The sequence below is a fragment of the Lissotriton vulgaris genome, chromosome 4_1 (assembly GCF_964263255.1).
Source record: "Lissotriton vulgaris chromosome 4_1, aLisVul1.2, whole genome shotgun sequence".
NCBI lineage: Eukaryota > Metazoa > Chordata > Amphibia > Caudata > Salamandridae > Lissotriton > Lissotriton vulgaris.
The window spans coordinates 1,384,460,821-1,384,488,655 of NC_141691.1; the positions used below are offsets into that span (position 1 = coordinate 1,384,460,821).

Below are 27,835 nucleotides of genomic sequence, written 5' to 3' on the forward strand. Positions count from 1 at the left end.
CATTTGAAGGCAATGTACACACTTAACAAGTGTTTGCCTGAGGTGATCCTTTTGATCCACCAGGTTTGTTCAGTGACCCTACAAAAGGACGCTTTTGATGGGAGAGGCCGGGCAGGATTCAGTTCATTCATACACTACTCCTAGAGGTAAGCTGCTCACCTTTTGTCAACTGGCAGCAAGATTCACAATAGCCCACACATGGAAGAAGCCTCGCCAACCAAGTCTTTCCCTGTGACGATCTAAGATATGGATTATATACACCATGGAATGCTTGACTGTGATAATTTAAGACAGGATGTACTAGTTTGAACAAATCTGACTGCCTTTAAAAACTTTTGTTAAGAGGGATAGGGCGGGGGTAGACCAATCTGCTGTTATGCTGGTCACATTACAGCAGGTCCAACTGGGAGGACTTTTGTCATCGGATGATGAATCTGAAGGGGGAGATGAGTCTCTGATCTGTTTTAATCCAGAAGTCCGTAAGTAATGAAGATCTGCATGTCTGATGTTAACATGCTTATCTTTATGGCTGCTTCATTAGACTTTGTATGCTGTTCAGGTTGACACAGATATGATAAATCTTCATACATGGCCTTTCCTCCTTTTGTTATTTTCTGAGATCACCGTGGAACTCCCCCCCTATCCCCCTCCCCACTCCAGTTTTACCCATCCTTTTGTACTTAAAAAAAAAAAAAACAGTGGAGGGCTCCATGTCACAAATCTCTCAGAAGACGTATCTTCAGGTACGCCATTTGCTGCTAAAGAGTTAGAGACACAGCTGACAGTGAGGTAACATACCTGAAGTACCATGCATAGGCCCGTATATGGGGAAGTGGAGAGACAGAGCAGAAAATTGCCTACACTGTTGAAATGATATGCAAACAGTAATCATATATTCCAATTACATACTGATGAAGGCGAGAAACTAAAGGTAACAAATGAAGGCATTGCTCAAGAATTTGTCCACCACCATGATCAGTTATACACATTCTGTGTTAAGGAATCACCAGCCTCCATACACACTTCTCACAACGGCATTGCAATGATGTGGCTGCGTAGCAGCCATCAGCTGTTTCTCGATGCTCCCATAATTTCAGAGGAAAAACGTATTCCAATTAGTAATGCCAGTCAGGGTGTAAAGCGCTGGGGTTAGACGGCTTGACAGGCACATTTTACAAAGAATATAAACATTCTTGCTACTAGAATGCTAGAAATGTATGCTGAATCATTGACAATGAGGACACCTACTCTAAGCAAGGCTGTAATCACTATTGCCAAACCTGGCAAAGATACCCCTGCATGTGCAGGGGGATCATAAATATGGATAACAAATTAAAGCTAAGGCGATAGCCACCAGACACTCAGTCCTCATGAGGCAGCTGACCTCCCGGGTTCTATACAAGTTTGTGCCCCACAGATCGACAGCCATTAACCTCAGCACCATATTTGGTGCACTAAATCAGGTGACCCCGTCGTGAAAGCAGCTGAGGTGCTGCTGGATGCCAAAAAAACCTTTGACTGGCTGAATAGTAAACCTAATGAAAATGTTACAGAAAGTGGGCATTCCCAAGTGCTTCACTAAACGCATTCAGTAACTGGTTGCAGAACAGGTGACCCATGTTTGGGTCATTGGTCTGACACTGGACCACTTCCCAATACATAGAGGTACTAGTAATAAGAGATACCTAAGCAAACAAAAGTCAAAAATCATGAAATGTAATCAATAAAGAAGTTTAACAAGATTGAAGTTGTGTTTTGTGTGATCTATTCTTTCCACAGTTGTTTACATTCCTTGTGTGAAACGTAATATCCAATACAGACTTTTACAAGGCTGAACTGTATGGTAAAAGGTAGTATTCTTAGTAAGCGCATGGCTGGAAATGTCAGTGTGACACACACATGGTATGCAGGTGAACGAACATGGTTGTTTAGGAAGCCTTGGTAAGCCTGTGGAATGTCAGTTTAACACACACGAAAAGTATGAGGGCGAACATTAGGAACAAAAGTTACTTACCTGTAAACTGTGGTTGTCCAGTATTGGCACGGGCAGGAAGACTTTAAGAGTGGAATGCGAAAGTCCTGACTTTGCCAAAAGGAGGAAAAAAGGCAGGATTTGCTCAGGTGTGGCGAGCAGAGGATCGACCTTCTCCTTGTGGCACCAAACACAAAACAGTTTCCATTTCAGTTTATAGGTCTTGAGGAGGAGTACGTGTATGAGCAAGCACCTCTCTGCACTCTGGAGCAATATTCAGATGTGCAAACTCATTGTGCTCAGGTTCCAAGCGTGAAGCTGGAGAGACGCCGGATCCGGGTGGCAAATCTGGTCCTGGCTCATGGTGAGAAGATGATGCAGGGGACGAAGAAGAATCGGATCGCACTGGGAAAACCTGAGAAGATCCGTGAACCACGGGCGACGCGGCCGCCTGGGCGCAATCAAGAGGATGTGACACGGCTGAAGTCTCATCTTGTGCAGTAGGCGTGGAATCAGAGGGATCGGCGGAAAAGCGTAAACGAATTTGTTCGACCAGTTGATCGAAAACGGATTCCCGCTCGATCCGCTGTGGGGATGCCGACTTGCGAAGCGTAGGCATTTGCGGTTGAGCAGAGTCGCAAACAGATCCAGCTCGGGCAGGCCCCACAAGCGAAACACATACTCCAGAGTCGGTTGATGGAGTTCCCACTCGTGATTGTCCGTAACCGATCTGCTGAGAGAGTCGGCAAGGTCGTTGGAGGCACCCGGTACGTGAACTGCTGTTAGCTGGACTCTATGGTGAATCGCCCATTCCCAGATCTGTTGTGCGTGTCTGGATAGCAGAAGAGATTTCGTACCCCCTTGCTTGTTGAGGTAGTGCATACTGGTGGTGTTGTCCGTACGCACCAGCAGTGACTTCCCTTCCACCAGCAGCCGGAAAGATTTTAGGGCGAGAAAGATCGCCAAGAGTTCCAGGCGATTTATTTGCCATGTGCATTGATCTGCCGTCCATTTGCCTTTGACTAACAACCCTTTGAGGTGTGCACCCCAACCCTCTAAGGAAGTGTCTGTCGTAAGGGTAAGTGTAGGGTCTGTGTCCTGGAACGGCCCCCCAGTTGCGATGTTTGGAAGGTGAGCCCACCATTCCAATGCGCCCTGAATGCAGGGGGTCAGGCAGACTTTGTCGTTGAACGACCCTGAGACTTGCTGCCATTGTTTGTCCAACTCCCCTTGGTGGACTCGCATGTGTAGCCTGCAAATTGGGGATCAGCTGTATGTAGGGCTATGCCATGCCCAGAAAAGATTTTAACATCCGGACAGAAGCGGACCTTCTTGAGCGTAGAAGAGCCACCATTTTGCCAATGCGATCTTGTCGCTTCAGCGAAACAAACACCTTCGCCAGACGAGAGTCTATTAATGTATCCTTTGCTGTGCTGGACGGACATGTGATTTATCGTGGTTGATGGAAAGACCCAAGGCGTGAAAGACGGATATGCAAGTCTGAGTGTGTTGTCTTACTGCAAGAAAGGTTTAAGCCTTAATCAAGTTGTCTAAATAAGGGTAGAACTGTATGCCCTGTAGGCGTAGAAAAGCCGCAACCGGATCCATGATCTTTGTGAAGACTCTCGGAGCGCAACGAAGGCCGAAAGGTAAAACTTTGAATTGGACGTGTTTCGATCCCACTGTGAAACGAAGGTACTTCCTGTGTCTGTGATGGATTGGCACATGAAAGTATGGATCTTGGAGGTCGATTGTGGAGAGGAACTCTCCGGGATTCAGGAACTGTAAAATTTCCAGCAAGGTCAGCATCCGAAATGTTTGGGATTTTTTTTTTTTTTGAAAATCTTTATTAACATGAAGGCATAGTAAGCATTTAGTATGGCACATTCAAGCTTTTAGATTTGTTTTCGTATATTACATCTCTGTAAGTTATAGTACGTATTACATATTCTTCATCCGTGACTTAATCTACCCACATAAAATCCTATATATGCGCTTCCGTATATCCATATAGCAGTTGTCGGAGTTCATCAAATTTTCTCCCCCTATGTGCTGCCTAACATGAGCACCCCTCTTACAAATTCTAAGAGAACCCCCCCCCCAAACGTGAGTCATCACTTTTAAGTACGTTTCCACACATTTCTTCCCATCAGCAAGTCTCCTTGCCCCTTTGTTACCTCTCAAGTGAGTTGTTTCAAAACGTTGCTGCATTTAGTCCGTTCAGGCAGCCACCCCCAGCCCCATCTGTTTCTCATCTTCCCCCTCGGAGTCCAGTTCGTCTCCTTCCGGTAAAGGTTCACATATCTCCCCCTATAAACATTCCACGCTGCCCACACCTTGTTCCATTTGCGGGGGGAAGCTCGAAGGACGTACACCGCTCTTTCCGTAACCATCAGGATATCCATGTTTTTAGCCCATCTGTTCGCAGTGGGCAATTCCGGAGCCCCCCACTTCTGTGCAATATCGCGCTTACCCACTGTCATGGCCAGGGTAGCCCAAATTAGTCCATATCTATCCAGGTCGTTGGGGTCCCAGATGTTTAAGAGGCATTTGCGTGGTTCTGGCAAAATGGAAATCTTAAGTGTCTGGGAGATTGTGCGCATTACTTGCCTCCAGAATTCTTGTATCTGTGGGCAGTCCCATAATGTATGAAATAGTGTTCCCTCCTCCCCGCAGCCCCTCAAGCAAAAGGGATGGGGTGCCCTATGTATTTTGTGGAGTAGCGTTCTGGTGTAATAGATGCGGTGTAAAATGTTAAGTTGCACCAGTCTGAACTTTGCCGAAATGCCCACTTCTCTCGGGGAGGCCAAAGCTTCATTCCATTCCGATTCATCCGCCTCACCTACCTCTCCCTCCCATTTTTCTTTAAGTTTCAGCGTGGGGTCCTCTAAGTTGTTGACCAGTTTTTTGTATGCGAGGGAAGTCGCGCTTTGTTGCATAAAGTCTGTCAGTAGTCTATCCTCTAGTGGTGAGGATTCCGGTAAATCAGTGCCCACTGGGATCGCCTGGAGCAGTGCGTGCCTAATTTGCACGTACCTAAATGTTTCAGTGGGTCTGAGGCCATACTGCTGTTGGAGTTGTGGAAACGCTACTACCGTGTCCTTTTCCCAAAGGTCCCCCACCGTGGAAATGCCTATGGAGTCCCACTGCGCAAATCCTTTACACAATCTAAGGTTTCCTAGTGACCTCGTGTCCCACAATGGTGTCATTTTGGTGATTCTCCCTTTCCAGCCCAGTCGCGCCTGTGCTATGTGCCAGAGGGCCGCCGTGTGCTGTGTTGGACCGAGCAAATGTTTAAGTTGCGATTTATTATATAGTACTGAGAGCATGCAGTCCGTCCCCAGCTGTGACCAGTCTGCCCGATATACTGGGTTGTCTCTTGGGGTGTGGAGCCATTGGTTAATTATTTTAAGTTGAGCTGCCCAGTAATATAGCTGAATGTTGGGAAGCGCAATCCCTCCCTCATACCAACTTTTTACCAATTTGTCGTAGGCTATACGCGCCGGGCCATTATTCCAGAGCAGGTTGGAGACTAACGCAGCAATTTGTTTGAAATATCGCGGTGGGACAAGATGTGGGGTGTTTTCCAATACATATAGGAACCTGGGGAGTGCCATCATTTTATACAAGGCTGCCCTCCCCAGGAGGGTCAGGGGCAAGGTTGCCCAGTGCTTAACGTCTGCACGTAGGCGATCCATAGGTGGTTTTAAGTTGTTGGCAAAGAAATCTGCTACAGAATGTGTGACGACAATGCCTAGGTATTTAAAGGAGGTCGTTGGCGTTGCCAAGGGGCAATCTTCCTGTAGCCTCGGTGCCGGGCCCTTTAGCGTGTATATCACCGATTTTGACCAGTTCAGGGTATAGCCTGACGACTTCCCGTGCATGTTGCAGAGTTCCAGCAAGGCTGGGATTCCGTCGTCAGGTTCAACCATATAAATGAGCATGTCGTCCGCATATAGGGAGATTTTGTCCTCCCATCCCTTCTCCCATTTAATGCCCTTGAATAAGGGCGTTGTTCTAATCAGGATTGCCAAGGGTTCGAGCACCAACGCAAAGAGTAAGGGTGACAAGGGGCACCCCTGCCTAGTCACCCTGCCCACCGGGAATGCTGGCGAGAAGTGGCCATTGGCCACTACCTGCGCAACCGGTTTTGTGTAAAGTAGTCGTATCCAGGCTACATATTTCGGCCCAAAGCCCATACGTGCAAGTACCACAAAGAGATATTCCCATTCTACTAGATCGAAAGCCATTTTGGCGTCGAGGGAGAGAATTACAGCCTTCTCCGAGAGGAGGTGTGAAGGAGCCAGTACCCCATGAACCCTCCGGAGATTCAGTGCTGTACTCCTGTGGGGCATAAAGCCTGATTGGTCGGGGTGGATCAGGGTGCGTAGGTGCGGCATCAAACGGTTGGCCAGACGTTTAGCCAGCACCTTGGCCTCTACATTAAGCAATGATATCGGGCGATATGAGGTACATTCAGCTGGAGGTTTTCCCGGCTTTGGTATAGCTACAATCGTGGCCGTGCGTTGATCCAGCGGCAATTCCGCCTTTTCCTTACTCTCCATATACATGTCCAGTAGGGGTTTACTGAGCTCTGAGGCCATTGACTTATACCGTTCCACGGGCAGTCCATTGGGACCCAGCGCTTTGCCTGATTGTAGTGCCTGAATTGCCAGCTGAATTTCATCCTCTGTTGGGTCTGCCTCTAGGTCTTGCATATTCTCTTGTGTTATACTGGGGATGACAATGTTCGCCAGCGATACTGCTGCCGTCTGCGCAGTGACGACATGGTCTGGGGTGTATATTTTTTGAAAATGACTTGCCAAGGTGCGCACAATTTCCTCCGGATGTGTCAGCTCTTGGCCGTCAGCAGTGCGCAGCCTCTGAATACCTCTCGCACCTCCCCCTCTCCTATCTAACCACGCCAGCATTTTCCCCGCTTTGTCGCCCACATCATAAATTCTATGTGTAGTGTTTGCGATGTAACCCTGCACTGTCGTTTTGAGGTGGGCCTGGTATTGTTGTTGCCGTAACAGCAGTGTGTGTGCTGTGGCTGGGGAGGGGTTCGCCATATGAGCAGTGTTTGCGTCGTTGAGTGTCAGTTCTATTTCTGTGAGTTCTCGCCGGGAATCCCGTTTGTGTCCCGTTATGGCTGCTATTGCAGCACCCCGGAGGACGGTCTTGTACGCTTTCCACAGGACTGATGGCGAGGCCACCGTTCCAGCGTTCTCAGCAAAGTAATGCATTGTTGCTAGTTTAAGTTTCTTCCGGATCTTAGGGACTTTTAAATAATTCGGGTATATTGGGTAGATTCTAGCGCATTTCTTTTCTCTGGAGGTAAGAGATATAGCAATTGGTGAATGGTCCGATATGCCTCTGGGCAGGATGTCTACTTTGTCCACAGACCCTAGTCCAACCCCCAGGAACAAAAAGTAGTCTATGCGAGACAGGCTACTATGTACGGCGGAGTAAAAAGTGTATTGAGTTGCCGCGGGGTGTAGATGTCGCCATACATCCACAATGCCCAAGGCTTCTAAAAAGTCAGGGAGTGATGCAGTCCCTCTTGAGAGGTTTCTGGTGGGAAAGGTGTCCATCGCAGGGTTTATTATTGCATTCAGGTCACCCCCTATGATTGTATCTCCTTCAGGGAGGTCTAGGAGGAACTTGCCCAGGGCAGGCAATGCTACGGAGTGGAGTGCCGGGGGGATGTATACGGATACCACATTGAGTGGCTTGCCCTCCCACTGGCCATGTATAGCTGCGAAACGACCCTGGTCATCCGTCGCGCGGTGTGTGATTATAAAGGGCGAGGTCTTTTTCATTAGGATCCCTGTCCCCCTGGACCCGGAAGTGAATTCTGCATGTATTGCCATTGTATAGCCGCGCCTATCAAGCGCTTTACACGTCGTTCCTGCAAGGTGTGTTTCTTGGAGCAGTACTATATCCGGGCTCTGGCGCTTAATTGCTTGTAGGACCAAGCCCCTTTTTATTTTGTCCCCTAGGCCCCTGACGTTCCAGGTTAGCATGCGCAGTGGGAGCACCCCCACAGTCACAGGGGTACCCTCAGTGGGTGTAGCATGAAGTGGTGGGTCATTTAATCGTTGGGATAGTGCCGCGTGCGATGTGTCGTTAGGTTCAGTGCAGACGGTGCATTTCGTGATGATGCGTATGAGCATGCCGATACTTGGAGTGGTAGTATATCGTGTGGACTGAGTGATGACTATGAACAGAAACGTGAACAATAAAACTGTACCCCCACCCCCCCTCCCTGCTCCCCTGCTCCACGGACAAACCCCCGCCCGTTTCCCCAACATTGCAGAGTGCCCCAACTATCTTACTTGCTCGTGGGGTTGGTGAGTCCCTTACAGGCACCAACTGCGCCCACCCTACTCAGCTGCGTCAGGTCCAAGGTCCATCGCGTCACACTCAGTTCTTCCCATATGTAGTCAATCTTCAGACCGGAGCCAGTTGCCCAGAGTCAAGCGGATCTTGTGCAATGTCAGACTCAGTTTCTTCTGTGCCATCTTGACGAGTCGATTGGCTGGCCTGGCTGCCCATTTGCTTGCCGTTACGGTGATTAGGCCGATCCCTGTGCGGACGGTGATGTTGCCCCACTTGCCTCCAACCATCCAGCCAGTCTTGTGCTGCCTCCGGTGTGTCGAAGAACCACGCCTTCATATCGGCTACTATCTGTAATTTGGCAGGAAATAGCATGGAGTATGGCAATTCTCTGTCCCGTAGTGCTTTTTTCACCTCTGTGAATGATTTGCGGCGTCTGGCCACCTCCGCCGTGTAGGCCGGAAAGGCGGCCAAGGTTGCGTTCTGAATCTTAACAGGTGGGGAGACTCTCGCTGCTTGTAGGATTGCATCCCTGTCTCTAAAGTTGAAGAGTCTGGCCAGCACAGGCCGTGGCGTTGCTCCTGGCTTAGGTGTTCCGCCCGGAACCCTATGTGCTCTTTCCACTGAAAAGAAGTGGGACAGTCATTTGGGTTGCAGTTTGGTCTTTATGAGATCTTCGATGTAGAGGTCCATTGCTCCCTTCCCCTCTGTTTCCGGAAGACCAAGGATGCGTACATTATTTCTTCGAGAACGCCCTTCTTGGTCGTCCAGCTTATCCTGTAGAAGTTTGGTGACTTTCTCCATACGTTCCATGGCTATTTGTAGTTCCGACGTGTCTTCTACAAGAGATTTCGCAACCACCTCTACCTGGGATACTCTTTCAGTCATTTTTTGGAAGTCCGCTCGTAGCAGCGTGACCTCAGAGGAGATGGAGCCTACCGTAGTTTTGACTTCTGAAAGGGTTCTCATAATGTCCTCCAGTGTTACTTTCTTGGTCCCTTCAGTTTCTTGGGTGGCACCCGTGGAGTTGCGCCCATTGCTTTGCGATTGTCCGTGATGGTTGTAGGCAAACTTATCCAACTTGGCCTGCGTGGATCCACTCCTAGTTCCTTTGCCCGCCGTGGCTTTGGGGCTTGCGGAGTCCGGGGCCATCCCCCACTGTGCCGTGGTCAGCGTTTTGCGACTTTCTTTGTCTCGTGCGTGTGGGTCAGGGAACAGCGGGTCGGCGTGCACCCCCATCCCCCACTGTGCCGTGGTCAGCGTTTTGAGACTTTCTTTGTCTCGTGCGTGTGGGTCAGGGAACAGCGGGTCGGCGTGCACCCCGCTATGTCGAGTGTCTGGTTGAACTGTCCTCTCATCCACCTGCCGATGCTGCACAGATCCCTCTTCGGTCTTGCTACATACCAGTATTAGTGAACTTTCGTGCCGTTTCCGTCCGGTAGGCCGCTGAAATGGCTGTGGTGACTGCGGTGCCCCGTTCCGCTATACTCAGTGTTTAGCGCGCCGTGTCGCTGTCTGTCTTCAATTGCGCCCCGAGCAGGGACGGTTCCGTTAGCCTTTATATTGGGTCTTTCGGGCTGGGTCAGGTCAGCTGCCGCACCGCCAGGGGGAGTGTCTTTCTGGGTGCTCACAGCACCGCCGATGGGCCACGTATGATGTTAGCACCACTGGTCCGGCCGGAGTCCCACCAGGGTTCCTCCCGCTTGGCGTTTAAACCGCTGCACCCCTACTGGGCCAGGACTGCTGCCGCCATTGTGTCAGGATGGGTGTTGCCAGCTCCTCCTGTGTTTTTGTGCGTGTTAGCGCTGTATTTTAGAGTCCCCCGGGGGCGCCCGCATTTACCGCTACTGGCCAGTTCCCGGTGCGCTCGGCCGCACTGTCCTAGAGGGTGATTGAAATTTTCCTCACCCGTCGTGGCCGCGTGTTGTCAGCCGCGACCGCTCTGAGCTTATCGTTTTTCCCCTGGGGGAGCTCACTGTCTTGCAGCGCGCCGCCAGCCGCTCCGTCCTCCGTCCGTCTCCGCTACCTCCGTCTCTCTTTGGCCGCCGTATGTAGAAGTCGGCAGGCGTACCTGTGAATCACATCCCTCGGCAGTGTCCCAGAAGGTGCCTCCACTGTGTCGGTCTCTTTGGTGGCCGGTCTCGCTCTTCAGGCAGGGCGCCGGGGAGCGCCTCCTCAATCAAGCCGGCCCGGCCTCACTTCCGCCGGGGCCGGAGGATCACACAAGGACGATGCTTCCTTCCTGATCACAGGCGCCAGTGCGCGGTTAGGCGGTCTTCGGATCTCGCCAAAAGTTGGTCTGGTGATGCCGCTTCGAGCCCGGAACCGATCGCTGCCGCTTCGGGTGAGTAGTGTAACGGATTTGTACGCCGGATTAATGATTAGGCCGCAGTGCCCTCAGGAGCTCTCACGCTATGCTGCCGCCATGCTTGGCTGCTAGCCACGCCCCCGAAATGTTTGGGATTTGATGATCTTGTTGAGGGCTCGGAGGTCTAAGATAGGGTGCCACTCTCCTGATTTTTTCCTGATAAGGAAAAAGCGGGAATAAAAGCCCTTGCCTTGTTGTAATTGAGGAACGACTTCGACAGCCCCTTTCTTTATCATAACTGCGACTTGCGCAAACAGTTCATTCAAATGTGCTGGGGGAGGGCCAGAGGGTGGGCAGGTGGGACGAAATTTGAGAAATTCGAGAGCGTGGCCCTTTAAGATGACATCCAAGACCCAACGATCTGAAGTTATTTTTGACCAATTGTAGAAGTGTTGGGAGATTCGACCTCCACATTTCAGAGCAGGCGAACACTTGATCCGTGGAAAGTCACTGTTTTTTAGAGATAGCACCTCCTCTGTAGGTGCTTTTCCTTCTATAAGGCCTGGAATCGGATTGCCTATTCTGAGTTTGATAGGAGTAGCGCTGCTTGTTTTCACTGCTTGTTTTCACCATAGGAGCGGTACTGGGAGGAGCCACGAAAATTGGAGGAAGTACCTCTGCCACGTGCTCCACCAAAGGGCCGTTTCCGGTACTGGAGAGATCCCAGGGCACGAGCAGTGTCAGTGTCTTTCTTGATGGACTCTAAGGCATCGACTCTCCATCAAAAGGCAAGTCGAGCACTCTTGCCTGCACTTCAGGCCGAAAAGCCGTAGCCTTAAGCAAGCCCTGCCTCCCGAAGACTGCAGCACCTGCGAGCTGTCTGAAACCCGTAGAGTAAATATCAACGGCACAGTCTATAATTTCAGAGGATATTTTCTCTCCCTCTTGCACGATCTTATGGGCTTCTGCCCTGGAGGATTCCAGAAGTAGGTCAACCAAAGCCGCGATCTCTGACCACATCTGACAGTCGTATCGTCCGAGGATGGCCAAGGAGTTTGCCTCCCTGACCGCCGTGGCAGCCATAGTGCTGAATTTCTTTCCAATGGTATCCAGGCGGCAACCTTCCTGATTCGGTGGCGAAGTTAACGGAGTTGCCGGGTTACGCGACCTCTTTTGGGCGGCTTGCGTAATGACCAAGTCAGCCTTTGGTTGGGTGAATCCTCAGGCGCCTTATACTTTTTGTCAAGGTGCGGAAGCACGGCCGGGATGGCTTTAGGCCGTTCCATTAGTTAAATCCATCCTGCCATATAAAGTCAATTATTGGAATGGTATGGACTTGCTTCAAAGGTTGATCCTTGAAGTCATAAAGTAAATAGTCTTGTTGTTTGACGACCATGGGCAAATGAAAACGCGTCGCGGCTCTCACCATTAAGTTGTGGAAAAACTCAATGTCCACTGGGGGAGAAGCCAGGGGAGAAGGAGGAGACTGGGTCTGGGCCCGATAGTTGTCCCAATCTGCAAGGACAGCGTTGTCGTCCTGGTCCGTATCATTGCGGACATCATCATCATCATCATCAGCACCAGGGTCAGGAAGAACTGGTGATCTTGCCTGAGCAACAGGAAGTGGCTCTCGTGCTGGAGGAGGTGGAGTAGAAGAAGTCTGCGCAGAAGGTGAGAATCGACGATTATAATCGTCTAACATGTGCTGAAGGTTCAATATCAAAGACATCGGTATTTGTGCCATAGAAACCTCGTGGTCAACATCCAGCTGGTCATCTTGAACTGGGAAGAGTGAACCCCTATCATCATTGTCCTCATCCTCATAGTCCTGATATTTTATATTGAGCTCTGAAGGACTTGCTGAAGGACGAAAGGTGTCATCAACATAAGGCCCATCAGAAGATTCCTCCTCTGCAGACGCAAAGAGTTGAGCAGGGGGGCCCGAACCACCTTGAAGAGGACTCAAAACCAGCGCAGCGGGACGTTTTACAATAGAAGCTGTCACCACCGTAAAGGTTATTGCAGTTGCCAGAGAATAGTGTCCCGTCGACGAGCTTGTGGTCGAAACCGTGGTCGAGGGATTCGCCAATGTAGAACAAGGCATCGACGAAGAAGTGGAAGACGTCGACGGAGCCAGGACTTTTCCCGTCACCGGTGCGGCTGTCGAAGTTGTCGACGAGGAGTTGGTCGTAGACCCGGAAATTAACGTCGACGAGGCTACCGTCGACGAAGGTGGTACCGTCGACGAAGGTGGTATCAGCGACGAAGGTGGTACCATCGACTAAGGTGGTATCATCGACTAAGGTGGTACCATCGACTAAGCTGGTACCATCGATGTAGCAAATCGTCGAAGAAGCCTTCGTCGACGAATGCTTTTTTGGTACGGTCGTTGACGAGACTGATTGCTTCGCCGTTGATGAGATCTTCACAATGGAGATTATGGGCCTAACTTCTTGGTTCGTCATAGACGATGCGGACGTTGTCGTCGTCGACATAGAGCACGTCATCGTCCTCTTAGGCACAACGTCGATAGATCTTGCCGTCGTCAACGGGCGCATCGACAAGCTAGTCGACGAGCTGGCACTCATTTGAGACGAGGGCACAGATTGTGACTGCGACGCCAGAGAACCAGGTCCCGCAGGCGTAGAGGCCGGCAGATCCCGTGGGGAGACAGACTTTGGAGCGTCCACAAACTTCTTCCTTTTTAGAAAAGGAGAAGGCATCTGTCTCCGACCCACGTTTAAGAGAGGTCTTGGAATGGTAGGAAGAAACACTCTCCACATCAGACACAGGATTGTCCGAAGTCTTCAACCTCTGTAGCCACAGAAGGAGACGGGCCTCTCTATCTTTTAGGGTCTTTGAAGAAAAAGTTCTTCGAAACTTGCAGTTCCTCACCTCATGGTCCGGGTACAGGCAATAGATGCACTTTTTATGAGGGTCCTCATGGAACAGGCAAAGTTTTCCACAAGCAGAACAAGGCCTGAATAAAGATTTCTTTGTTGAAGACATTGTAGAAGAAGATGAAAGGTTTGAAGATTGAAGAAACTGAGCAGAGCTCAGGGAGACTACCTTCACACGACGTGCAGTAGAAAATCTGAGGGCTTAAGATTCTGAGGAGAAGGTTCTAGAGGGTGCTTTAGCCTGATTGGCTGGAATGTGGACCATTATAATGACATGGATATGTTACTAAAGTGAATTCTCCCTTTAGGCCTCCATTGGCCTGTGTTGTTCTATGGTACTTTTAAATTTCTTATTTATGTCTATTTATATATATTATATTTAAATGTATATTTATGATGTTTTCTATAAATATATATATGTATATATATATATTACTACTATTTTATGTACCGTGGGACTCCCACTTCGACGACGGGGAATTATTCAAGCATGTGAATCTATGAAAGACATTCTAATACTGGAGAAGATTTGAATACTCAGCCTTTATAAGCCTAGAAACATTAGCAGAGCCACCTCCTTGAGTTGACAGAAAGGAGTCTCACTTCCTTAGGGGACTTGACTTCCGCACTGGCCATCCATTGTTATCTATCTATGGAGACAATATCCTATTTGTAAGCTCTCACAAGTAAGCTTGCGGGCCTAATTCACAAAGTTATAAGAATCGGCCACTATTCTGAATTGGCCCTAAACTGGCAAAGTCTGAGCTCTTTTCTCTCCCTGAATGTATGGTGCCGACCATGGGCATCCGCAGAAATTTTTCCAAGGGTGAGGCAAAATGTTAACGTCATCACCATCCTCCGACATGATGTGTGCCAGGTGGGGCACAAGAAACACTGGGGCGCAGGAGGAGCCATGGGGGACAGGAAGCAGGCTGCATATGATCTCATACACCATAGGTTTGTTGTGCCACAACCATCTCTTTCTTTAATAAAGTAAGATTTCTCTGGTGGTTACTGCAAAGATCTGTGTTTTGCCTACGCCCAGTTAACAATCATGAAGTTTAACATGCAAATTTAAAATGTGTATTTTATGTATCAAGGTAAGCGGGTTACTGCTTTTGACATCCTCTCGCTACTTGCTGATCATAACTTGCAATAATTCTAATATATCACAGAGAGCTATAGATTGGCATCAAGGAGCTACATTCAAGTGTCAAGGCATGGGTTTAGAACCTTATTGTTATTTTCAAAATCTGTCTGTTAGCACGATTGCTAAAAGAGGCCATTCAGAAGTAAGAAACTCTAACAGGGTTTTAAATCATTACTTTGTGCTTCTCCCGACCAGGCACTCTTGACAATTTGTAATCCTCATTGTTTTATGTAACATACTGTAGATTGATTTGAACACTTATGATTTATTGTCTTTTTTAACGTGTGCGTGTGATGTAACATACCCTGACACCCTACACTGGGATGAGAAATGCTATGAAACAATTAAATTAAAAAAATTAGAACATTTTTAAAATCTTAATTTGTGTAATTACCCAGATCTGACATTTACGGTGTGTGCTTATCTGTTATACACAGAGGTTGAACAACGTCAAAAACCTGCCTCCAAATCATATTTTCCTTGTACAGATTACAAGCTGTGGGTCTTCGTTTCCCTCAATTGCATTAGCATTTAGGTGTGAGGCTCCAGGTAGTTCCCACCATGATGATTCTCAAACAAAAGGAGTACTGATGGCCCTTTAAATTAGGCCCTTGTTTTGGGGTTCCACAAGGTGATACTCAAACTAAAGGAGGGCTGATGGCCAGTTAAAGTAGTCCATTGTAGTGGGTCCACCTGGAAGTGAAAATAAAAAAGCCCCTTCACCGCCTACAGGTTGATGCTCAGAATAAAGAGCTGTCAGTGGTGGGTGCTGCTGAATGTGTCATGGTGTTGGCAAATTATGCCAGGCCAAAAACAGCATTACCTCAGGGAAGGCACCCTGGATCCTGGACCATGGTTAATAACAGCCCCGGGATCTGGCAGGAGCACCTTCATGTTCTGCACTGTACTGCGCACATGTATTACCCTACATGTGCTGTAAAGGTGTGTGGTAAATCACCCGTTTTGAAGTGCACCAAACTCTGAAGGGCGTGGGTTTACCTCAAATAAATAATAGCACTCACAAGCAAGTGGTAAATGCATTCTACCCTCTATTAACAATGTGTGCCAGGACAGGCTGCCCAACAAATACATAATTACACAAACAGTTACTTTAGTTTAGTCTGGTATTTACGCCCAGGGTTTAAGAGGAAACAGCACCTTACAGGCCTAATTCTGAGGTGGGTGGAGAGAACAAAGGCAAAAGGTTACATTTTTTGTTCTTACTCCTGTTTATGAGCTGATCATATATGCCGTTTGATCTTGTTTGCGTTCATACAATTGTCAAAGGGTCCTACCAGGAGGATATTTGGTGTACAAATCAGTACGCTAGGAGTAATAACATTCAAAATTTGCCACAGGAAACGTTTACTCATGTTATTACTTATTTCAGGGCACATGTAATTGGGTGCAAATACATACCGCATTGCTGGTACCCAAATAATAATGCTGTATCCGGTGCAAATGGGAGTTTGTGCCTGAATTGGTATCACCAGCAAAGCTGCCATCGGAGACTGAAGTTGCAACAAACAAATTCACAGATCTTAGCACCAAGAGGGTTTAAAGTCAGGCGCACAACGCCCATTGCAGCGCCCCCTCTGTGTGTCGGCCCAGCTGAGACAGCTTCCAGAGCACACGCACAGCCGCACCAGAGTACTTCACACAGGTCTTCAAAAGACCATTTACTTGAAAATGAGGCTTTGTTGTGTTTTCACCCCTTCTTAGAGCCCCTGCATCTCCACTCTGCATAAGGCTGGCTGGATGAATTAGACCCCCGCGAAATGTGACTCTAGTTGTGCCTCTGTTTAAAGTCGAGGTAGAAAGGAGATGAGTTTGCATGAAGTTTAAATGAGGGGTGAACGCTGCGTGGCGATTGTCATGCGTGTCTGCAGGGAGGGCAAGGAGGGCAAGGAGTAGATCAGCTCACACCAGGTAGTGGAACACCTCCTCTGGATCACTTCCTCTACATGAGATTGAGGTACATGGACCAGGCGCATACAACTGGCTGACCCAGGTTATCGGATCAACTGATGTCACTAGACAGACTTCCAGATCCTACACCACTTGCACGTCACTGAGACAGAGTCACACAGCGCTCTGGGACAGATTAGGATAGAGATTTGGGCGGCTGAATCACTAAGGGAAGAGAGTAAATATTCCTGTAAGCAAACTAAACGTTTGCCAATGAACCATAGGAATAAACAGCTTTATTTTTAGTTCCTGCACCACTCATGTTCAACACCTGAAAACCCATCCTGTGTGGGTGAGGCGTTAACATCCTTTTTAATGTGAACACAGAAGTACGTAGTTAATACATGAATACTTCATTGATATTCACAAGTCACTAGCCTCTTGAGCAGGAGTGCAGAACTTTTTTTTAGTAGGTGATTATACTTAACCAGAAGACATACCATCCTAGAAAACAATTAATAATGAAATAAAACATCTCAGCTCTGCAAAATCTATATCCCAGTGTCACAGTCAGATGTGGCAAACCCAACATTTGCGGATGGACCGCTGCCAAGCTGATGGGCGCACTTAACTTTTAAACTAACAAGTTTATCATCCAAACTTCAAGTTTTATGTGCAATGTTTCCAATGAATTGCAAACTTTCAATCAATTATCATCACTTTTTATTGGTTGTGATATTCCTCGTTATGCTGTATACTTCATAGTATACAGTGTTTAGCAGTTTTAGCTGTACCAAAACCCAATGTATTTCAGGTCGTCAAAGACCCATCATCAGGAGCCTTTCGATTACAATCTACAACAAAAATTAAACAGAAGACAGCCCAATCTCAGCCGAGATAGTAAAACAAAAACTAAAGAATTAGAGTAAACAAACATGCCCAACAGTCTCCCATGTCATTTGATTAAATTCCTGGGTCGGTCTGGACCACCAAAAATTATCCAGTTCAATCTGTTATGAACAGTGCAGTAAAGAAATAACCGTGCCTATTAGCAGAAAAGTGATCCGTATAGTAGTGTGTTTTTTAAAAAAGACAGCGTGCTATCAATATTCATGCTGCCTGAATACCGATGCTTTGTACGTTAGTGATTTATCGTGCTACGGTGATTTACGAACGACCATACTATAGTGACGCAAGTTTTCCGAGTGAAAGTTGTTCAAACGTGCTCACATAATGTCATGCAGTTGAATTAACAAAATTACTCACATTCGGTAGTGTCTGGCTATCACGCTTACCCAATAAACTGCCTGCTACTTACCACGTTCCCTCTTCAGAACAAAACAAACATTGAAAGCTGGTACGACATGCAGGTTAATTAACGATGTGTGTGTGTGATGTTACGATCGTCATGACGTACGTGGAGAGTATTCTTAAAGTGGTGACGTGCTTAATGGCTGACAGAAACATGACCAAGACGTAATGAAGGTAGAACGAAAAACCCTATTGAAAGTGTAAATGAAGATATAACGAGAAACCGCAGTGAAGGTGTAACTAAAAACCTCAGTAACATGAAAAAATGCCAATACAGTGTAAAGTAGAACAATGAGATCTGCAAGCTAAATAGTGATGCAGTGAAATAATGTCAGATAAAAAAACTCTTGTATGTATGAATCAAAACTTAAAGAAAACAAACAAATTCCAGTCAGTCATTCATCTCATGCGGCTACATGGCATTAAGTTTTGTGATCCAAAAGAATTGGGATCTTGCCAACTGTTTGTGCGGGTCCACTTCAGATCTAGGTTTTAGGGCCTCCAGGATGGTAAACCGCAAATGTGCAAAATTGTGTCCAGCTTACTGCCAGTGCATTGTAACAGTCGACTTAACATTATCATTTCTTATATTGCTTTTCTACACCGATATCCAGATTTTTATCTTGCGTTCAGTTTTTCCCACGTACAATTTTTCACATGGGCATTTCAAGGCGTAAATTACATTTGATGTGTGTCACATGCTTGAATGTTGTAATGTAATTACAGTGCCTTTAGTTGAGTGAGTCAAACAATTGCTGGTTATCACATTATTGCACTGTACACAGATTGCACACCTTAGCATCCCTTTGTGTGTAACAACCTCTGTTTTTTTTTCTTTTTTGTTAAATACCAAAAACCCACATTTGCTTGTCAACGATCCAGAAATTACAAAGAGCTTTTGACAAAAAAGAAAAAACAAAGGTAGTTACACACAAAGGGACGCAAAGTTGTGCGAACTGTGTACATTGCAATAAAGGAGTCTTTCATCGACAGGTCCAGCAGTCAACAATCAACCAAACAAAAACACAGAAAAACACGTAGGAGCCAAAGAAACCGATCTGGTCATGGAGAGAATAACACTACACTACAAGAGAAAGACAAAAATAACCTAGTGATTAACATATCTAAAATCGTGCTGCCCAAGCACAGACAGCTCTGTTAAACAAGGGTACTTCATTTGTCCCATTGTATCACAGTAATATTGCCGAAACAGAGATTTCAGTCTTTAAATTCCGGAGGTCAATGGGGCTTAAATTTTTCTTCAGCACACTTGAGTCTATTAATCAACCTAAAAAACTGAATACAAAGAATTCAAAGTGAAGAGCAATTTTTTTTCACCCATTTCACATAAAACCACTGATAAAAATAGATGTTAATAAGATTGAATTCCAAGAAAGAAGAGCCCCCAACTTGTCCCCAAAAGAACGGAGCACGTTATTTTCTCTGGCTAACGACAACCAGTTGACTTTTCAAAAGACTGATAAAGGTAGGGACACCGAATTTTACTAATCGAGCGTGCTTACACAAGTTCAAGACACAAGCATCTACATACCCTTAGAAGAAGATCCCACTGAGGATTATAAATGCATTCTCAAGCTAATACCAGAAAGAGCATTGAATAGGGAATGAATCAACAATAAAACTTTAAAGTTTTTATACACCGAGTATCCATGCCGGCCGCAACTCTATATGCTGCACAAGATGCACAAACACCTGATCAATCCTCCTTTCAGACCAATCTGATCAGCGTGTGGATCCATTTCTGAACCGATTGGTAAATACCTGGATTTTTTTCCTTCAACCCATCGTACAACAATAGGAAACACACATTAAGGATACCACTGCATTTTTGAATATGCTGACCACATTGAACACTGATAACAGACAAAACTGGTGGCTTATGTACCATTGATGTTGCCGCACTATACACTTCCATCCCTCACAAAGAAGGTTTAGAAGCAAGGGAATGGGCTCTTCTTAAACAAGACGCCATAGTAGCAATTAAAATGTTCTTATTGGAACTGTTACATTTCGCATTATTACACTGTTATTTTCAATGGAAAGAAGGTTTATATGCACAATGTAATGGCACTTCCATGGGATTTGCCGGAGCACCGTCCTATGCCAATATTTTTATGTCAAAATTTGAGGAGTATCACATACCTCGAAAAGCAACATCGCAAGAACATCTGGTAGTCTACAAGAGATACATTTACTATATCTTTATGACTTGGAAAGGGGATTTGAAACATATACAAGACACCATTCTGGAGTTGAATCAGTCTCATGAACATATCAAATTCACATACCAGATCGACAAAACTTAAAATTGCATTCCTAGATGTTTTGGTACAAATCAATGTGGGTGGCATTAACCAGTTTATCGCGGTCATTATTTCGGCGCATTGCTGGCGTTCTGAGGAGTGGGCGGGGCCGCTTCGGCCGTTGGCTGTTCGCAGCACCAGCCAGGTAGTGCTCATAACGGCCAACGGGAGCACGGAAAGGGTACCAATGTGTACACCAAGGAAACTGAAAGAACCAATTGTTTACTTTTCAAAATATTTTACCGATATACGCTTAAGCGACATCTACCATTTTCTCAATTTATCAGGCTCAAAAAAATAGTATCTGACCCTTTGGAAGTATCTGACACGATAAATCGATTTGCAACACAATTTTAACAGCGCGGATATCCCAAAAAAAGCATTGAAAAATCCATCAAAGTGTCAACACTGGATGGGCGAAAGCTGTTGAAAAAACAAACCCAACCCACCAATGACAGTGCAATGATATGCGTATTAAAACATTCCACTAAAGCTCACCAAATCAAATCCATCTTTATGAAACATTGACCAATCATCCAAACTGAACCTGATCCTTAACATTTATTTAACCAAAAACCCACATTTGCTTTTCAACAATCCAGAAATCTCAAAGAACTTTTGACAGAAAAGAAAAAAACAGAGGTAGGTACACACAAAGGGATGCAAAGGTGTGCAAACTGTGTACATTGCAATAATGTGATAACCAGCAATTGTTACACTCACCCAACTAAAGGCACTGTAATTACATTACAACATTCAAGCACGTGCAACACATCAAATGTCATTTATGCCTTGAAATGCCCATGTGGAAAATTGTATGTGGGAAAAACTGAATGCAAGATAAAAATCCAGATATCAGAGCACAAAAGCAATATAAGAAATCATAATGTTAAGTAGACGGTTGCAGTGCACTGGCAGCAAGCTGGACACAATGTTGCACAATTGCGTTTTACCATCCTGGAGGCCTTAAAGCCAAGATCTGAAGTAGACCCCCACAAACAATTGGCAAGATCCGAATTCTTTTGGATCAAAAATCTTAATGCCATGCAGCCGCATGGGATGAATGACAGACTGGAATTTGTTTGTTTTCTTTAAGTTTTGATTCATACATACAAGAGTTTTTCTATCTGACATTTTTTCGCTTGCAGATCTCATCATTCTACTTTACACTGAATTGGCATTTTTTCATGTCACCGAGTTTTTTATTTACACCTTCACTACGGTTTTTCATTAGGTCTTCATTTACACTTTCACTAGGGTTTTTTTATTATACCTTCATTAAGTCTTGGTCATGTTTCTGTCAGCCATTAAGCATGTTACCACTTTAAGAATACACTCTCCACGTACGTCTTGACGATCGTAACATCACACACATGTTGTTAATTAACCTGCATGTCGTAACAGTTTTGAATGTTTGTTTCGTTCTCAAGAAGAAAAGCAGAGAGTAGCAGTCAATTTATTGAGTAAGCGTGATAGACATACACTACCGAATGCGTGTAATTTTGTTAATTCACCTGCATGACATTGTATGAGCACGTTTGAACAACTTTCACTCAGAAAACTTGTGTCACTATAGTATGGTCGTTCGTAAATCACCAGAGCATGGTAAATAACTAACGCACAAAGCATCCGTTTTCACGAAGCATGAATACTGATAGAATGGCATCTTATCTTTTTTCTTTTTTAAACACACACCTATACGGAGCACTTTTCTGCTAATATGCACAGTTATTTCTTTACAGCACTGTTCGTAACAGATTAAACTGGATAATATTTGGTGATCCAGACCGACCCGGGACTTTAATCCAATGACATGAGAGATCGCTGGACATATTTGTTTACGCTAATTCTTTAGTTCTTGTTTTAGTATTGAGGCCTAGATTGATCAGTCTCCAGTTAAATTTTTGTTGTAGATTGTAATCAAAAGGCCCTTGCTGAAGGGTCTTCGACGACCCGAAATGCATTACATTTTGGAGTGATTACCGCTTAAACTGCTAAACACTGTATACCATGAAAGATACAATATACAAGGAATATCACAACTAATAAAAAGTGATAATTGATTGAAAGTTTGCAATTCATTGGAAACATTGCATATAAAACTAAGTTTGGATGAAAAACGTGTTAGTTTTGAAGTTAAGTGCGCCCGTCAAGCTTAGCAGTTCTTCATCCGCACCTGGCAAACTTGTGATGTTTCACTTCTCCAGCACTCGCCAGCCACAGCTCTATTGACTGGGGACGCACACCGAGGAATTGATTTTGAGAAAAGGTTCATATAACAGTTAACAAGAGTGCACCACAGTAAAATTTTTGGAAACCCAACATTTGCCAAATAATTATTTTTCATTCAATCTGTTTTCTAGTTCCCAAAAAGAGCCAGAGACAACCCTTGTACAAGAGAGTGCGTTTCAACACTCAATCCTAACCTCTTCCACATCCAAATGGATGAATCAAACAATAATTAGTTTAGAATGACACTTCTAGCAATTATTAGAATGCAAGACAACACAGAAAAACTCTCCTAATCTTGCTATATACTTTTAGGAGGTAGTAGTAGGTCTAAGAAATAAAATGTTATCTGGCATACCTGTGAATGAATCCCATTGAGTGAATTGCATCCAATGCTAGCACAACTTCAGCTGTATAAAATCTGGCCCATTTTTCAGGAACATCGTAGTTGCTCATTAAATTCACAAGATCCCCACCAGGCATGTACTCCATTACCATGTAAAGATAGCGGTCATCTTGGAACGCATAAAACAACTATTCAAACAAAAAAGAGAAATGTTGAAGGAATCAATTAGCACATATTATTGTTTGTTGATCTCAGAACAAGAAAAGTCTGTTAATAAACTTTCTCCATAGTTCATGCAATGTTCATTAACTTGACAGAAAATAAATTGTTTCATTCCCCTTCTTAACTCAATATGCTACAAGTGTAACACATTATTTCAGCCAGGGAATAATTTTCCTATTTTAAAAAATTTAAATGCTTCATATTTCATTACATAAATCGGGACAAACTGGGGGCTTCATAGTTGTAACCTTGCTGCTCGTTTTATATTTCTGTATGCCAATTATTACTAAGAGAAGGATGTTCATGTCCAGATTTCTATTCCCAACACCTGTTAATTCGTTTTTAAATGAAACTTTTCTCTTGTCCTAAAGTTAATTTATGACCTCTGAAAATGGAGCAATTTCTATTGCAGCCTCAAATATATTGTCATGAATGAAAATCACATTGCACGTAATTAAATTATTCCTCTTGAGTTGTTTGAATATATAATTTCAATAGAAACAGAATGTGAACAGGCATGAGGAAGGAACCGAACAGTCATTTTTAGGTCTAGCCTACGCAGCACATGCGCTGCGAAGCAAAAAGACCTTTAGCTATCGCTTTGGCTTTTCAGCCAAATACGTGCACGCGTTCCATTGCCTTCAATGGTAACGCGTGCACGTCTGGCAATACACTTGCGGGAGTGAGCGCCGCCATATGGCAGCAATTATCGCTCTTGCAAAAGAATCGTGCAGCCCCCTCCCCCCCCTGCTGCCGCGCGCGAAGCGTGCACCTCCCCCTGCTGCTGGCAGCCTGCTGCGCTTGTTCTTCATTGAATATGTATTTTTCTCAAAATACAAGAGTGAGCTGTACAAAGCAGGTGTGTTTCCAGGTCTGGACTGGAAACCACAATCGGCCCTGGCAAAGTGCTCTGACGCGCCCCCCACCCCTCATGGGGGGGGGGGGGGGGGGTGGTTGGAGGTTGGAGGTGCCGCCGAGCTCTTTGCCGGGGCCGGTTTAGCTTAGCTGCTACCCCTCTTACGGTGTAAGAGGGTACATTTTGTTTAAGAGGGGAGGGGGAAAAGGGGTGCACAATTACTTCTGTGTACACAGATGAAGTCAGAGGATTTTTAACGCTTTTGGCAGGTACGGGAAACAGTTGTGACATTGTAAGAGGGGTAACAGCTAAGCTAAATGATTCAGGCATGGCTGGATAGAAGTAATGAATGTGTGTGAATGAACGGAGTTATGATAGAAATCAGGGTAGAGAGATTTAAAGATAAAAGCATGTTTGGTAATATTGATGTAGCTGGAACGTTGAATGAAAAACGGGATGAACACGGAGGAAATTCATTGAGGGGGTTTATCCAGCAGCGTTTGTCCTTTTAATTATTGATAGTGTTTTTAATTTTTGTGAAATCTCTTGTTAATAAAATTTTATATACTGAACCATCACTAAGTTATATTTAACTTTTTTGTCTCTCTGCCAAGGTGTACATTCCATCTAAGAAAACCTACCAACTTAGATATTCTCATAAACTAAACACCCATGAGAGTACATTGTGATGATTCTCTTGTGGATCCCAACAAGTTATCGTACCCACAATGTCCTGCAAACCTCAAAATGTGACTGTCACATTTTCCTTGCATTACTGTGCCAAAATGCTCACGCTTCAGAAAGAAACACATTTCCTACCACCCAGCATTCCCCCAAGCCACCTGATAAAATGGTACCTCACTCACATTGGTGGAGACAGGCAAGGGCCCAAATCGCATTGAGAAGACCTCAAAATTGCCAATCACAAAACAACCTGGTTTTGCAAAGGGGGGTCACCTGGGTTTTTGGCCTCGGGCTCGGCGGCCATCTTAGGAAACTTACCAAACCCACAAATTTCTGAAAACTAGACAACTCTGGGGAATCCAGCGAGATATGGCTTAATTTGAACCGGACATTGCTTGTAACAGATTTCACCAACCTACAGATCCTAGCCCACTCCACATCTGAAAACTGAGCCCATACATCTGCTTCCCAGATTTGCCTTACCCTCAGTGGCTCAATGACTGTCTGCCTGTAGAGCATTGTGACTCAATGAAATAACAGGACGTCCAGACCCCAACATCAACAGCGCCCCCAACGTAGCCGCCCCAGGAAAAGGCATCCAAAAAGCTCTATGGCGGTTAAGCCCGCATGGTGTAATAACGGTCTAGGACACAGCTGGAACCGAGTCCCTGCATCCTCAAAGGATATAAATGTGTTGTTGGGTTACAGGACTCCAACCAGCTCTCAGCCTTCCTCATGCCAAGATTGAAACAACATAACTTCCTCCAACTGTCGGTACGTTGTTAATACCCACAGTGGCATCTCCATGTGGGACCCTTCTGATCACCACTGTAACAAATCTCTGCATCACCGGCACAGTCTGACATACCATAAAGGACGCATTCGATCTGGCAATCAGCAACCCTGGGAGCTCGCTCCACTCCACCATTCCTACCAGAAGAGCATTTTCCCAGTGTGTACCCTCCACCATACATTTTGCTGCATGTGAGAGGACTAGTAATATTCCAGATTCGTGGTCCCGAGCCCGTCATCCTTCTATCCCCTCATTAATGTCAGACGAGCCAAATAAGTATGTTGAAGAGCATATTCAACTGGAAGACACCCACCTGCAGCAGAGCAGAAATGTCATCTTGCACACCGCAATTCTACCCATAAGTGATAGAGGTAGGGTGTTCCAAAACCGCACAGAAACCCGCAAGAAGTCAATCAGACGTTCACTGCTGTTTTTGCAAATGTGCCACAATAATTTCCAGGTAGCAAAAATGATCAGTCTCCCACCGCAGGTCTGGGGCACCGAAGCTATCTATGGCTAGCAATCGGAACAATAATTACTTCTGCAGGTTAATTTTGAAACCAGACTTCTCCAAATTCCCTCAGCATATCTAATAATACTGCTAGGCACATCCTGGGGGCTTTGGTGTAAAATAACGCATCAGCTGCGTATAGTGAGATGGTATGTCTAGTGTGAACTAACTATTCCTCAGTCATGCATAACCAGACGCATTGGTATTGCCAACGGCTCCACAGCTACAGCAAATAGTAGGGGTGTCATGTTCTATGTCTCACCAATCCAATCTGCACTGTCTCATACTCACCCAAAATCCTGGGCTAGTGTACAGCAGTTAAATCCAAGCTCTAAACGGGGTACCAATAACCATAACCTTCATCACCACTAATAAATACTCTCAGTCCACTGTGTTAAAGACCTTTTTCGATGTTGATTGAGGCCAAGACTGTTTGCCCTGGACTGTCTTTATGGTCATACTGTGACCCGGAATAAAGCCACACTGGCAAACATGAACGGGCTCACTCACTACAGCGCACAAACGATTAGGCAAAACTTTTTTTTTTATTATTGATATTGCAAAAACAATACAGCACGTCAAACCAACTTGGTGTATAGTTGCCAAATGTACGATATTACATTAAATCATAACGATTTTCTATATCCTTATGTATCAAGCACCGAGAGGTTCACAAAAACACAAAGCCAGGATTCGGATAAAGGTAAACATTAAGATCTAGTAATGCTAATTCTGACAGTGGTAAACCATGCCTTTCCCATGATATCTCATCGATTCACACATCCATTCTGCTGTAGTATACAATCGAAACGCACATTTACCTTTAACGAGTCACACAGTCCCAGTGCTAGTTACATTTCCCCCCTAGTCATCGGTCAGCTTGTCCTCTCTTGAGCCCAGGTAATAAAGGGTGCCCATATCTCCCGGGGCTTGGAAGTGGGTGGCATTAGTTCCCACAACGTGGACAGCTGAACCTTACCAAAAGTAACTACCTTAATACATTCCGGGATCCTGGGTTCCCTCTGTGTCCCCCAGTGTATAGCTATTTGTCGTTTAGCGAATAATAGCGCATGCAATTTGCGTTTGTTAACGTGCGTGTCTCTAACATATCCCTAACCAACAACCAGAATTGCATGTGCTGCTACCAATTTCACTCTCTTATTTTTAGTTTAAACATCTGACAATGAAACAAATGTTTAAGTTGACCATATGTGTCATTTATTTATTTTATTTTGATGCAAAATTATTTTGTTTAGTTCTGTAAAGAAATTAAAGTTTTTTTATACACATTTTTTAAGACCTTATGTACAAAACCAAACAACATATATTCAGAATGAACAATTTTTACAAATGAAACGATTAGAACCTTTAGACAACATATATACAATCACTCATACAACTCACAAACCACGCTATTTACATATTATATACAAACACAACAAAAAACGGAAACATATGAATTATTTCAACAATGTAATCACTTTGATTTACAAAGAAGCCAAAAACATTTGCGTGTCATCAAAAACTGTTTAGAAATTTATATCTCAGTTTTGTATTTTAGGCTTGAAAAGTCTACGCGTTTCGAACTCAAATAAGTAGTTGAGTTCTCGTCAGGACCAAGGTCTGTAAAAGAGAAAGGGAAACTTATTGGTATGCTGTTCTTACTCTGATACTACGCTGCCTACCCCAACTACCAGCTACTGCCTCTTACCTCTCAACCGCTTTGAGACCAGAATCGTGTGTGGGGATTCCGAAATGCAGAACCATCTGTCATGAGAAAATTAAAAATACCATTATCTACTCACACCTGAAACCTTATCAACAACAGGCAAGCATTCACTTCACACATAGTGCTTACATAGTCAAAGGGCGGGTCCGTCCTCCGCGGCGAACCAAAAGGGGGTTGTTTGGCGGGCGCCGGTAATCTGTGGGGAAGAGAGAACTTGTCAATTTGTTGCGATGACGGTTCGGAGGCGATGTCT

At 45.3% G+C, this 27,835-nt stretch overlaps 1 protein-coding gene across 1 annotated transcript in view; it reads right to left on the reverse strand.

Moving 5' to 3' along the window:
* The window catches only part of ROCK1 (Rho associated coiled-coil containing protein kinase 1), a 2,273,505-nt gene that overhangs the window by 1,697,743 nt on the left and 547,927 nt on the right, over window positions 1-27,835 (reverse strand). Inside the window, exon 5 of the mRNA XM_086965620.1 lies at window positions 22,800-22,975. Coding sequence (XP_086821746.1) covers window positions 22,800-22,975 — 176 coding nt within the window. The remainder of the gene's footprint in view (window positions 1-22,799; window positions 22,976-27,835) is intronic.